This window comes from Sinocyclocheilus rhinocerous, unplaced genomic scaffold (assembly GCF_001515625.1).
Source record: "Sinocyclocheilus rhinocerous isolate Xijiao unplaced genomic scaffold, SAMN03320098_v1.1 scaffold1169, whole genome shotgun sequence".
NCBI classification, from domain to species: domain Eukaryota; kingdom Metazoa; phylum Chordata; class Actinopteri; order Cypriniformes; family Cyprinidae; genus Sinocyclocheilus; species Sinocyclocheilus rhinocerous.
This window is the reverse complement of record NW_015650322.1, coordinates 64,546-79,771: the sequence shown is the minus strand read 5'-3', so window position 1 is coordinate 79,771 and position 15,226 is coordinate 64,546. Positions and strand designations below refer to the sequence as shown.

General features: G+C 37.3%; 1 protein-coding gene across 1 annotated transcript in view; it reads left to right on the top strand.

Moving 5' to 3' along the window:
* Positions 1-15,226, top strand: part of LOC107711640 (monofunctional C1-tetrahydrofolate synthase, mitochondrial-like) — a 46,729-nt gene that overhangs the window by 19,972 nt on the left and 11,531 nt on the right. The window contains exons 13-21 of the mRNA XM_016516641.1: positions 742-849; positions 1,030-1,104; positions 2,121-2,223; positions 4,608-4,684; positions 5,576-5,716; positions 6,742-6,810; positions 9,734-9,845; positions 14,839-14,978; positions 15,084-15,125. Coding sequence (XP_016372127.1) covers positions 742-849; positions 1,030-1,104; positions 2,121-2,223; positions 4,608-4,684; positions 5,576-5,716; positions 6,742-6,810; positions 9,734-9,845; positions 14,839-14,978; positions 15,084-15,125 — 867 coding nt within the window. The remainder of the gene's footprint in view (positions 1-741; positions 850-1,029; positions 1,105-2,120; positions 2,224-4,607; positions 4,685-5,575; positions 5,717-6,741; positions 6,811-9,733; positions 9,846-14,838; positions 14,979-15,083; positions 15,126-15,226) is intronic.

The window sequence follows — 15,226 nt, the reverse complement described above, 5'->3', positions numbered from 1 at the left end:
ATTTTATCTATTTATATATGTATTTATTTATATATATGCTGATTATATATTTTTATATGTAGAGTTTCAGATCAGTCACAAATGTTTTATGATACTTAGGATGCTGCCCATTTAGGCAGTGCACAGCAAGACAGTTCACTAGATTTTGGATCAAGCTCATGTCTGGCTTTATCAGATGTATTGTCTTGTGTTTTCATTGCTGTGTGTTTGTCAGCCTGCCTCATTCTTTTGTCTCCCTGCAGGAGGAGCGGCGGGTGGGGGATATGCGCAGGTCATTCCTATGGAGGAGGTGAGTGACTACAGACATCCTGTCTCCCGCTATCACAAAGCCGTTTCCCTAGTATGCCACAACTGATGACAGCCCTTAAAAACACACACAGCCATTGAGACCAAGTAAAATAAAGCGCAAAGTCCAAAACTCTGAGACCACTAGTGAAAATACTTTGGTTTTGTGATTTTCTAATAGATTTTTTTTATCATTACCAATAAATATCAGTATATCATTGTTGAAAAATTTCAAAGGAAAAATAACCTAATTCGGAATTTGTTGTCATATGAAGTAACAGCATGCATGAAAATAATAAGACTTTTTATTTCTAGTTTTATATTATGTTTTTAATCCCATATTTTCTGTTATCTCAGACTTTTGGACAACACTGAACGTGTGTGTGAGAGAGCAGATACTGTCTTTATCAGAAGCTTCAGAAAACAGCTTACTCACTTTATTTTTTTTCCATTCAGTTTAATCTCCACCTCACAGGTGATATCCACGCTATAACCGCAGCCAATAATCTAGTGGCGGCAGCTATCGATGCCCGCATTCTCCATGAAGCTACTCAATCAGACAAGGTAAACAACTGCAATCGTAATGTCACAGAGCAGTCTCCCTGGGCTTTAATATTATGATTCATCAATAGTTAGTGTGTCATTTAAAGAGTATTCTTCCTGATTCTATACAAGTATATAATTGCATATATCACTTCCTAATGCTTTAAGTATTCAGCTATTAGTTGTTTTTGTGTCTTTTAGGCCCTGTACAGCAGACTAGTGCCGTCTGTTAATGGCGTGAGATGTTTCTCTCCTATACAGATGGCTCGCCTACAAGTGAGTGGACAAGACTTTGTACCTCTGACCTTTTTAACTTTTATTGCTTGTTAATACCATCATCATTTGACACAAGTTATTAGGGCAGTGGTTCTCAGAAAACTTCCAAGGGGGCCTCAAGATGATTTAAATAAGACAAAACAAGCATTAAAATAAACCAGAACTACTACATGATATGTCTTACTTTAATGCATCCCTTCAATTTCTTATTTTAATGTATCCCCTTTTTTGCATTGAAGAGCATTGCATTTGGCTTCAATGGTCTTGGAAAGCCAAATTTTAAATCTGTGATTTTTAGACCTGGAAAAGTATTTTGGTGGCCAATATATAGGACGCCAAACAAAATATTTTTCCTTATCTTTAAGACTTATCCAGTAAATGGGAACCCTGAAGAACATTCACCTCTTAAAATGTCTGGAAAACGAAAAATGTGTAATCCACATTGTGGACAATGGGAGGTAATAAAAGATCTGCACTAGAATGTGTAGAAATTTGGAAGCAGTACATCAGATAACCAACAGGGGTCCTCATGCAGCTACTGCGAAAATGAGCAATTCTTTCTTATGAGGCTGTAATTCAAAGCAAGTCTAGCTGTTAACCAGTTTCACTCTTTTTGTTTAAGTAAACAAGTCAAGTGTTGTGTTATGTTGGCTGTGACACAGATAAGCTGAGAGACTCCTCTAAACACAAACTGTTTATCTTTGCTCAGGGACAGGCTGGGTTTACTTACATTTTGGAAAGGCAAAGCTGGTGAATTTACAAGCGAAGGCCAGTGATTCAGAGAGAAATCTAATTAAAAATATAGTCTGAAAGATATTTATGACTACTGGGGCCTCCAATAGCAAAATATTTGCAATTTAGGAAAAATCTCCTAAATTCTTCTTCTGAGTCAAGGCCAAAACTAACTGCAGTAATGAAAATGCTTTAATAGTAGGTTTGTTTCATATGAATGAACAGCTTTTTCATCATAATAATCACTGCACTTGTGTCTGTCTCTTCCTCACCTATGTTTTCAGCGTCTTGGAATAAACAAATCTGACCCCAGTGACCTCACACCAGAAGAGGTCAGGGCATTTGTCCGTCTTGACCTTGACCCTGAGAAGGTCACATGGCAGAGAGGTAGGAGCTTGAGCAATTTAGATTGCTTTACTGTTCTGCATATGGTACATTCTTACAAGAATCCCTCAATGCCTGATGAGTAACAGAAAGAGATTTAGAGATTGTGGTACAGGATATGTGATGCATAAGACAGTGAGATGAAGCATGCAGGATGATGACACAATATGTGACCACTGGAATGCTATTGCCACATTTGACTCTTCTGTTTGAATTGGCTAGTGGGAAAGCACTATAAACTAGCCATTTCGTTACATCTGAGAGCAATTTTTGAGAACTAGTCCCTCTTGAACACATGCAATAACGAGTCTACTCTTCGCACCTGGAAGACATGCCAAATGTAGACCTTCTGCTTTTGGTTATGGCGCAGTGCCGTCTGATAGCTGCGATCACTGGGGGATGAGATTCAGCTGGATTGGGGTGTTTCCCGTTTTACTCGTGGCCGCCTGGGAACATCTGTTGCCTTTAGCCCTACATTCAGAAGATAGTGCTTCAGTGACTGATGGGATATTTACTCTGTCGGTTCAAAAGTGCACACTAAGATGAGGAGCCTGGAAGATTAAGAACAGCTTTACATCTCTCTCCCGCTGCGAAGCCTAATCTGTGTGTGTGTGTGTGTCTGAGAAGCTTTGACAATTCCGTACAACTTTCTCAAAGTTGACATTCATAAATCTAATGTTTTAATCATTAGGGTTTCCCATGGTCCATTATGGGAAGATATCATTGTGAATAATGATCTTCAGACTACATTATCATGGTCTTTCCTTGTTTATTAATCACTCTTCAGATGAAACGTTTTGGCTGTGTTGTATGTTATGCTGTACTTCATGTACACTGTTTTCTCACAGATGGATGAATTGAAACAGATACACAAGAGGAATACGAGAGACAGCCAGAAAGCAGACTAAACCACTGTTGTAATTTTTGTTGCCCGTGACATGTTTAAAATGAGGCTTATAATAATTGTTCTGTGTTTCTATGAGAAAATACCAGAGGGTTGAATTTCCCTTCCAACTTGCTGGCCCTTAGGGAGTTGTGTTTGTGTCTCATACTGCACCCTCCTACATTCAGCTTGGCTGCAAGAAAAAAAAATACAAAAAGTCTTAGAGGAATGCATGCTTATTGCAAGGTTATGGTTTCGCTTGGCGTCCATCCCTCTGAGTCTCTTTAGGTCATTGGTTTTTGGGATTCGTTAGATTGCCTCATACATCTCCTCAGCAGTGACTGCAAAATCTGTCCAGCTGAGTTCCCTCCTGACGTGATTCTCTCCAGTAGTTGTCTTTAAGCACAGCGCTGCTACGCTTGAGCAGATAGAACAAGCCAACCAATGTGATCTAATTGCAGCTTCATGAAAAAAATACTGCTTTTATAAAAATAAATAAATAAATAAATCCTAAATCTTGAAATCTATCAATTGCAATAGGTTTGAAATGCTTTACGTTTCTATCATTATTAGTGAGGTTAAAGAAAAAATTCACCCAGATATGGGAATTGTCATTATTATGTCAAAACTGTTCGGTTGCTCTATTGATCTTATTCATAAAACGGGTCTGGATGATTTCTTCACGATTCATACTAATCTGATTACTAATCAGTTTACCAACTCAATGATCTGGATGCAATAGTTAAAAGTTCATTTGCATGGAGAATTGAGAGTGACACTTAAAATAAAGACAGAAGTTCCCCAATAAGTGAACTGTCCAATAACTTTTTTTAGAATTTGATTGACAAAAAAAAAAAAAAAAGAAGAGCAGTTGACAAATGGACAAAAAAGGAATTGGCAAATGGCCAAAGAAAAACAACTGGCAATTTTTTTTTTCTTTAAAATACAACTTAAAATGTGCTTCTAAAAATTATTTATTAATTTACTATTTTACTCTTATTTAAGTATATTTCAAAACAAAAGAAATAGAGAACTTAAGTGTTGAATCATGTCTCTTAATTTTTCAATTTAAAGTTATTTATTTCCCTTTTATGTTTGAATAGATAAATTGATAACTCAGTCCTTCTTATTTTTAAGTGTCACTCTCAGTCCTCCGTACATTGAAGATGATCAGTGAATAGTGACACAAATCATAGTGCTTCACGCAACTTGGAATATAGTGCACCAATCATGTTGACTACTTTTATGGTCTTTTACAGTCTTTTACTGTATTTCCTTTTATAGCTTGAAAGCTTTTCTCATTTATTGTAAATGTATGGAAATGAGTGACAAGTACATCCTTAATTTCTCCTTATGTGTTTTAATGGAAGATAGAAAGTCATACAGGTTTGGAATGACATGAGAATGAGTAAATGAGCACACAATTTATTTTTGGGTGAACTGTCCTAAGGTAAAAGCTTCATTCTGGTTTCACTCTTAACATATGTTTTCCTGTTTCAAATAGTTGTTGATACCAATGACCGATTTCTGCGTAAGATCACTGTTGGTCAGGCCAACACAGAAAAAGGCCATGCTCGCCAGGTATGTGCTTCATATTTCTGATTCAATTAACCTACAGTCAAATGTGAGTGTAGAAGTTTTGTCACTTTTCCTCAATGATTATATATCTCGCTTTCTCTATTCCCTCTCTCACTTTTCTGTCTATTTCCCTTAGCTGGAATCTGTTAAGTCTTGCAGTATATTAGCGGCTGTCAGAAATGATGACTTTTAAAACAAATCAGGCAGATAACAGTGTGCACCTTAATGGGAAACAGTCTAAGTAAAAGCAAATGTTTCAAAAAAGGCGTTACTGCGCACATACTGTAGCAAACCCTTTGAGCTGGTCAATCATGTGCTTATTTTCGTCTCCCTCCCACTGTACCAAAACCACTGAAATGTCCACTACAGCCTAGTACTTTGTTCTTGAGCAACATACAGTATAATATACAGTATGTGCATTTTAAAAAGACAGTGAGAGTGTGTGTTTGAAATTTTAAAAAACACTTAAGCATGTTACTTCAGGCTTTGCAATCATTGAGTAAGGCTAGATCATCTCAACATTTAGGGTGCTGTAAATGCAGTTAAATGGCAAGTAATAATGACACAAGTGGTGTGTATTAAGTGGCCCATCTCTCCTGATGGGGCATCTGGACACCACTCCCAGCTGTTTTATTGGGGGAGTATTTATTAGCTGAGAGTTAAACCAGGACAGCTTGGTTTTACTCCAGCTGGGGTTGTCTTGGACACATGTGGGAGCAGTTTACTGTATGTGATAAAGAACCAGACTTGGAAGATGTTGCGTGCGTGGGTCTTTTGACAGATTTCTCCACTCTCTATATCATGACGACTTATTTTGATAGAAATCACCTAAATCATCACTGTGATGTGTTTGTGTGCTGGTCAATATGTGATCTTCCCCTCTCGTTCTTACAGACCCAGTTTGATATTGCGGTGGCCAGTGAGATCATGGCTATCCTTGCTCTGACAGATGGACTGGCTGATATGCGGGCCAGGCTGGGACGTATGGTTGTGGGCAGCAGCAGAAACGGCCAGTCGATCACTGCAGATGACTTGGTGTGTGTGAGAGAGAGAGCGCGCAGTTAACTACCTATAAATTGATCAAAAGTCACAGAAATTAATGCTGTTCTTTTGAAATTTCTATTCATCAAAGAATCCTAAAAAAAAATGCATCGTTTCCAAAAAAAATTAAGAAACACTATTTTCAGCTCAAATTTGGAACAATCACTGCTAAAAAAAAACAACAACTTTGCCATCAAAGGAATAAATTGCATTTTGAAATGTTATAATAGAAAACAATTATTTTAAATGGTAATATTTAATAATATTACACTACCTATAAATTGATCAAAAGTCACAGAAATTAATGCTGTTCTTTTGAAATTTCTATTCATCAAAGAATCCTAAAAAAAAATGCATCGTTTCCAAAAAAAATTAAGAAACACTATTTTCAGCTCAAATTTGGAACAATCACTGCTAAAAAAAACAACAACTTTGCCATCAAAGGAATAAATTGCATTTTGAAATGTTATAATAGAAAACAATTATTTTAAATGGTAATATTTAATAATATTACTGTTTTTACTGTATTTTTGATCAAAGGAATAAATTGCATTTTGAAATGTTATAATAGAAAACAATTATTTTAAATGGTAATATTTAATAATATTACTGTTTTTACTGTATTTTTAGTGTGAGCGTAAGAGACTTATTTCAAGAACATTTAAAAAATCTTACTATGTGTGTATATAAACAATGATTACAAAATGAAATGTTTAAGTATAATTAAAATATAATTATAATATTGTGAATTGACTGTGAAATATTTTAAATATTGTGAACATATGGTGTTTTCATTCACGTAATTCTAACCCTATGCAATATATAATTCTAAGTTAAATGTAAATGATGTGTATTTGTATTAAATTTACACTGTAAGCAATATGAATAAAACAGGATATTTAGTCATTAATCAAGTCACCAGACAAAATTTCATGATTGTCACAGCAGTTGTTGAATGTTTCTCTGGTAGGGCTATGAACAATATATTTTGACATTTCTTTGCTCTTTGGTTTTCTCAGGGTGTAACCGGGGCTTTGGCAGTCCTCATGAAAGATGCTATCAAACCCACACTGATGCAGACACTGGAGGTGAGACCTCTTCCCTGTTCCTGTACCCCAAACACTCAGTATCTTTTACACAGTCGTTCGCTTGTGTGCTATTTTTCTTATTCTGTCTCCCACACATGCACACGTATCTTGATGGAAACTCCCAAACTTGATACTCTCAGCGTTGGTGAAGTGATAGGATATTCGAGGCATGACACCGAAAACACACACTCATACAGTAATGCATGCACATCTGGTTTTGGTTTTGGCTCAGTGGGAGTGTGTCTGTCTTTCACTGTCACACCCTGAACACCACGAGAAAACTGGAAATGAGAAATTGACAGTGGTGAAAAACCTGATTGTTGGAATGCCTTTCATCTTTGACTTTAAAACATGCTAATGACTAGTGATTGTTGTTTGATGTGTGTGAGATGCATAGAAGTTGCATGTTTGTTGAGAGGGCCACAGAATTGCTTTGTGAAACCTTTCCTGCCTGGTTTCCTGTTTCTCTTGTGAGGAGGAATTGTATCAGAATGAACCAGGCAGCAAAGGGTTGTGGGAATATTCTGTTTGCATGGTGCTATAATGTCCCTGCTGGGATTGGGATATATGCGAGTATGTGTGTGAAGGAGTGAGAGAGGAAGTGTGTGAATGTCGCAACAAGAGGACGTCACATGCATGTGTTCACAGATGGATCTAAGGCTGTTTGATATAGACTAAAGATGTGAGATTTGTCAAGAGTGTTAGGAGAAAATATGTCTCCAGTGTGTGTATGATTTTAGATGCTCTTCAGGGACAAAATTGTCTCCAGAAGTTGTCTAAATGTGACAACCTTCCTTTAGACATTCAAGGACTTCCCAAATATTTTTTCACTTCTATAAAAATGTGAAGAGTATTCTTTCATGGGTAGGGTTAGTCTTTAATATTAACAATTTTTATATATAAAAATAATGCTCTTATTTAGATTTGCTTGGCCAAGTAAACCACTTGTTTGTGTCATGCGACAAATAAATAAATAAAAGTAAACAGTAAATATGTTGACCACTTACTCAAATTGAATGACCCCAAGCTTTTGAACATTAATTTTATTTTTTTTAAGAAATGAGTACTTTATTCAGGAATTATGCATTACATTGATCAAAAGGGACAGTAAAGACTTACATTATTACATAAAGTTTGTTTTCAAATAAAAGCTGTTCTTCTGAATTAATCAAAGAATCCTTAAAATGTGTCATAGTCCACTTTGCCATCACAGGAATAAATTACATTTTAAAACATGTTAAGACAGAAAACGGGTGTTTTATATTTCACAATATTACTGTTTGACTGTATTTTTGATCAAATAAATGTATCCTTGTTTAGCATAAAAAGCCTTTGAACGGGAGTGTATTGACCCAAAATATTATTACATGTGTGCATTGGCTTTGTGATACAGTTACAGAACTATTAATAAAGTTATTATTACTATTAAGATCAAATCAATTTGTAGCTTATGTACTAGTTTAAAAAAAATGGAAGTCATATAGAGTCAATAACTAGATAGTCAGTACAAACATCAAAATAAGACGATCATTTTGCCTAAATAAATAAGCATAACCACCCTGTTCCTATCTACTGTGCTCACTTGGTTTTTCCTGTTTTCTAACTTTCCTTGCATTGGCATGTCAAATCTCTTCTCTTTTCCACACTCACAGGGCAAAGCGCTCCAATCTTTCCGATTCCATTTTTTGATATTATAGTTTTTTTATTTCTGTAAAACTTTTCCAGAGGACAGTTCACTGGAAAACCATGCACACTCTTTCCATCCACAGTCACACATAAAGACCATCACTCGTGCTTTCATATTGACTTGTTGACAGGCTGCCAGATATGTCCACTTTGTGAGCAAATTTGATGCTGTAAATTGATTTATTGACCTTCAGTACTGATTGATTTGGTCTGAGTTGTTTTTAAACCTGTGAAACATATTTAGGTTATAATGAGCTGCACATTGTTAAAATCAGTGTACAGTTAATGTTTGTCACATTTCATCACGTTTATATGAGGGTTCTTAAAGGCCTGTAGTTCAAAACCTCAACTAAATGCATAACTTACTACTCTTTTGTCCAACAGCATAAAATAAAAACATAGTGATAGTAGAAAATGTAGACTCTTACAAACTAAATGCCAAAACACAAACTAATGTTTGATTAAATGAAGCACTCGATAAACCTTTGGCAGGCTTGTGTAGCTAAATAAGGTCATGTCTCAAAATGAGTTTGGTTCACTTACCTCACTTGACTCATTTTCACTTGGCCTTTTGAGTCTTAAAGGTGATGTTAATGTAGAATATTTTGTAATGTTTAGTATATATCAGCACCTGCAGAGGCAGTGAAAGTAGGATGCTGGGATGCAGTGATAAAAGTTTAGATAAATAAAGGAAGGTGGTCTCTTTCCATTTGATGGAGAGCTCTTTTTTTTTTTTTATCAAGTTTTGCATCCTTTTCCTGAATTTAAATGACTTCACCATCACTCTGTTCTTTGTTTTGTTTGTACTCCCTTTTCCATTTTCCTGCACTCTCTCCTTCCTGTCCCTTAAGCTGCTCGTGTCACTTTTCAGTGTTTGGGAAGTTACAGAGGACCTCAGGGTCATCAGTTCAAACCTCATATTTTCACAGAGCTTTAGGTGATTTCCGGCTTATGATGATGAAACAGACATTCCAGACCCATTTAATATTTATTGTTGTTGAATATACAATGGTGCTGACATATAAAATCTCAACCACATGTTTTACACAAAATACTCCGGCATGGAGATTGACCACTTAAACCCTACATCTTGTATTATTTGTCACCAGCTCTTAATTAAAAATTTCTACAGTAATTTTCAGGTAATCTTGAGGCACACCTGCTAATGTGTGATATTTTGAAATGCAGGTGTGACCCGAATGGTTTGCACTGAAATTGTTTGTCTTTGTCATGTCAGGGCACTCCAGTGTTTGTGCATGCTGGACCTTTCGCTAACATCGCCCATGGAAACTCCTCTGTCTTGGCAGACAAGTTGGCTCTTAAACTAGTTGGAGAAGAGGGCTATGTTGGTGAGTGCACACACATACAATATATATACACACAAAAACACATTCAGTCGCACACCACTGCATCTGCTTTTTATAGTCACACGCATTCATTGACCAGAGACAAAGGCTATGTTGGGGGTAAGTTAAAACAACAAGTTTTGAACAGTCTTATGTTTGATATTTATTCAAAACTGCAGTAGTATTGTGTGTAATTTAATGCGGTGAAAGCTGAATTTTCAGCATCATTACTCCAGTCTTCAGTGTCACATGATCCTACAGAAATCATTCTGATATGCTGGACAAACAACAAGCGCTACTCTACACTGCTCAAAACTCGCGTTTGAATAGTCAGTGGCAAATCTTTAAATATAAAAACTTACTTACAGGCTGTGAGTTATGAAGCGCCAGACTGTCCTTGCAAAGTTGGAATTGCCCCACTTTATAGAAACAGACACCGGCATTGTAGGCTATACTCTCCCAGGAAACAGTCCTCATCCTCCATAAAATGCGCTGCACACATCTGAATATTTGGGTTTAACGTTCCGGAACAGTGTTGTAAATACAACTTAACCTGATTTCTAGTTGTGTCCTCTTTTGGAAGGTCAAACAAAGTTTCGCTTTCACAACGAAACACACAGCATCTCCACAACTTTTTTTTTTTTTTTCCCTTAAAATCAATAATTTCTTTAAAAAAAAAAAAAAGACAACCGTTTAAATGGTGTTCAGTTTTGACTCACATGTAGCAACTTGCATTAGGGTATTTTCTAGACTTAAAGGCTAATCATTTAATGTTATACTAAGTGGTATGACTAAGTGGCTAATTGCCTAGTGGTATGAATTGCTATTATGCTAAACTCTGGAGGGGGAAAAGACTGGTTAAATTTTAAAGGGGTCATATGACGTTGCTAAAAAGAACATTTATTTTGTGTATTTGGTGTAATGCAAAGTGTTTATGCGGTTTAAGGTTCAAAAAACATTATTTTCCACATACTGTACATTATTGTTTCTCCTCTATGCCCCGCCTTTCTGAAACGCGTCTATTTTTACAAAGCTCATCGGTCTGAAAAGCGAGGTGTGCTCTGATTGGCCAGCTATCCAGTGCGTTATGATTGGCCGAATACCTCAAGCGTGAGACGGAAATGTTACGCCCCACACATACTGTTGATGCCGTGTCCGGCCGGAGCGACGAGACATAAACATTAAAACCCATTACAAACGAGGCATTTGTTGCATCCAGTGGGGACATAAATGGATTATAATGACTTATACTGTCTTTTTACGCGTTGCGTTGCATCGCGCCGGCGGCTACTCTCCCAAGAAACAGTCCTCCGTAAAATGTGCTGCACACATCTGAATATTTGGGTTAAACTGTTCTGGAACAGTGTTGTAAATACAACTTAACCACTGATTTCTAGTCGTGTCCTCTTTTGGAAGACCAAACAAAGTAGTTTCGCTTTCACAACGAAACGGCGTCACACACCGCGGCCTTGAGTGAGCGGAGGCCGGATGTGCTGCACACATCTGGATATTTGGGTTGAAGTGTTCTGGAACAGTGTTGTAAATACAACTTAACCACTGATTTCTGATATTGTCCTCTTTTGGAAGACCAAACAAAGTAGTTTCGCTTTCACAACGAAACACACAGCATCTCCACAACATGGTGGCAACAATACTACGGCGAGAATCAAAGTTACGCCGCCTTTCTTTGCGTGAACATTTGGGCGGCGTTATGCAAATCTTCCCACATCGTGACGTAGACATGTGGGGGTGTGTTAGAATGAGCTGTTTTAGGTAGGCGTGGTTGACTCTTAACTTTTATAAAGAATATCTCTTTGGATTTGAGACTTTAGTCTTTGCAACTTTACAGATCTTCTTTATGCACCAAGAGCTTGTAACACTCCAAAGAGAAAGGAAAAATTGAAATCGCATCATATGACCCCTTTAACCATTTATAGCTTTGGTTATGTAACATGTGACCACTTAATGCATTAATTGACCATCTTTACATAGTTATGATGACGACTTTGGAATCCAAGGGGAAGAATATTTTACAAGGATATATCATTTCTCAATACCAAATTTTTTATCTTAACCCAGATGTTTGTTTTTTTGTTTTTAATGCTGAACCCATCTAATCCTCTGAGTGCCAGCACACCTGAACATACGTGCCTTGCAAAGCACACACACACACTTGTTATCTCTCCTTCACTTTATCACTTCCTCTCTCCATTTCTCACTCATTCCTTTGCTCCTCTCTATCCTTTTTATTCTCTATCCCTCCCCTGCTCAGCAACATGCCCCAGACACTAAAAGAATGCTGGGAATGGCGGAGGCCCTGTGGTCCACACTAAGAACAGTGTAAGCTTCACCCCCTCATTTAAGGACAAGCTGAAATGTGTAAGCCCAATGAAAACACTGCCTACCTAGTGGCCGAGTTACCGCTTCTAGAATTTCAGTTACTTTTTTGTTACGCCTGAGTTTCTGCCAGTGTGTAAATAGTAAATTCTTCTAAAAGAGCTGCATGATTAATCTAAATAAAACCGAAATCACAATATGGCTTAATGAGATTATCAAATTGCAAAGGCTGCAATTTAATTAAATAAGTGTGATGCATATTTTTGAGTGAAGCGCGGCACTGAGTTTTTATACACAAGTAGCTTAGTGTCTTGAGCTGAGATGTGTATAAAAACTCAGTGCCGATAAACACTACTGTTTTAATATTTCACATTAAAACAGTAGTGTTCCTAATTTTAATGTTTTACTAATAATCATAATTATTATATTATATATCTTATTGCAATTGTAATTTCTTTTTTAAATGACAATTAGGTTTTTTAACCCCTCAAATTGTACAGCCCTAGAAACTTTACTTAGAGGCCTCTGTGGAGCACAGTAAAAAATGAATTGTTTGTTTTACCGCATTGGGAAAGACAAGCAGCTCGGTCTTGTTCTTGAGTTTAAAGTCCATATTAGACTTCAAGCATTCCTGCTGTTTGTTGAGGCTGATGCTCCGAGTTGTTGACTTTTGCAAAATATCAGTGAAGGAGGGGGACATGTGTATGCGTTACCTGATGCCAAGGTATGTGTGGCATGTAGTGTTTTTGCTGTGGGTGAGAGGGAGGATGCTGCCTATCAGCTGATTATACACAACAGATCCGCTTCACAGGAGAACCACCACAGTACTCAGGAAAACCAGAGCAGCATGGTAACCTTTTGTCTACTCAAACAAAAATCACTGCACACAAGCCTCAGACTGATAGATGGTCTGATAGTTCTCTGAAAGTTCCTGCAGGGCAATAACATACTCCCCACCTCACATTCCCTTTGTAAATCTGTACCTGTCTGGTGTGTGGGTGACACGAGACCTGGTGATGTACACTCGTTTAGAGGGAGTCTCATATATGGGTGGTTCAGTTTATTACAGCACCTGGTCGTCCCAAGGTCATGAGTACTGCCTCCAGGATAACACTCTGATTCCATGGTTTTTGGCCTGTTTCACACACATGCATAAGTGAAATTACTACAGATAACTGTAACAGCAGGCTTGTGTTGTGCTTTAATATGTGTTTCTTCTGTGACTCTATACACAAAATGATTTCTTAGTTACTAAGTGTTAAACAGTTGTCAGTATTATACAGTAGGAAACAGTCCATTCAAAATTATAGGTTGAATTTTGTGTTTTAAGAGCTTTGCACCTCCTTCCTTTCTAAACCTACCTTCCTTGCTTCCTTTCCTTCCTAAATATTAATTTCGTTCTTCCCTCCTATCTTTTTTCCTTTCTAGGCACTCCTTCCTTATTACATGCCTTCCTCCTTTCCTTTCCTTCCTTCTTTCCTTCCTTTGCAGTCCTGCCTTCCTTTCTCCTAAACATTCCATCCTTCCTTTCCTCTTTCCTCTCTATTCAGTCCTGCCTTCCTTTCTTCCTTCCTAAACATTCCTTCCTTCTTCCTGTACATGCATGTCTTCCTTCCTTCCTATCTACCTTCCTTCCTTCCTTCCTTCTTTGTTTACTAATTATTCCTTCCTTCGGTCTTAAAAATACCTTCTCTCCTTTCTCGCTTCCTTCCTAAACTTAATCAGTCTCCCTTTTCTTCCAGAGCAGCACTGTTGACACCCTTGACATGCTATCAATACGAAAGCATGAGATTTCTTAAATTCTGTTTAAACACTTGCGGATCTTTCCATCTTATGGTAATTGAAGTACATAAAGTTAACTGTTAGTGACCAAGACCTGATGCATGTGAGACGGAACAAAAGGCTTACCTTCAGGAGATTACCTCCGTTCAAAACCAAATGCCAGACCACCACACACACACACACACACACACACACACACACACACACACACACACTCACAAAAACATGTAGAGCCTCAGAAAATATGCCAGACCTCTCTGGTGGAAATAACAACATTACCCTTCCCATTCCCTCCTGCTCCAAAAGCCTGGGAAGTAGCACAGGAAGCTCACAGGGTTCTGGGAAAAATGGATACGTGGAAATACTCCACATGCTTACTGTTCAATGGCACATATACACATTAATACTGACTAGTTCAAACACAAACAGTGGATATCTCTCATTCACAAAACAAATCAAACTTGCGGGGAAAGGAAAACATCTTAACAAAACCGTTTGTGATGGTCATGTTTTGTACACCACTGTCAGCACTTGAACAGTGAAATGTTTCACTCATTCATGACAGGAGTAACACATATGGAGCACTTACATGCTCACTCTTAAAATGGTTGTGATTATATCCTAATTGAATGAATGTGAATAACTCGCCCTGTAATGCGGGGACAATTTGATTATTGTGTAACTGTAGGTTGCTTTTATTCGTACTTGTGAGAAAGCATGTGCTCTTATCCGGCTCTGTGCAATAATAATAAAGTAATGATACAGAATGTTTGTTTACATAAGTATCCTGCACAGTAGAGCAGTTTTTATATCAAATTCTTATTTGCAAAAGCTCTCAACAATTTATTGTTTAATTTCCTTCTCCTTCCCTGCTCAGTGACGGAGGCTGGCTTTGGTGCTGACATTGGCATGGAGAAGTTCTTCAACATTAAGTGTCGGACGTCTGGGCTCAGACCTGATGTTGTGGTGCTGGTAGCCACTGTTCGGGCTCTGAAGATGCATGGAGGTGGACCAAATGTAAGTGTGTGTGTGCTGCTGTGTGCATATTCACACATCTCTTTATATGCATTAAAGTACATTTCATGTATTTACAACTTTCTGAATATACTGTACATTTTTAAGGTTACAGCTGGTGTACCACTGCCTAAAGAATATATCAATGAGGTAAGCAATGTCTTACTTCAAATGACCATATTTGTAGACTGTATGATTTAGTGATTTAATTTTAGAGCAAGATGTTTTGAACACTTTTTTTTTTTTTTTTT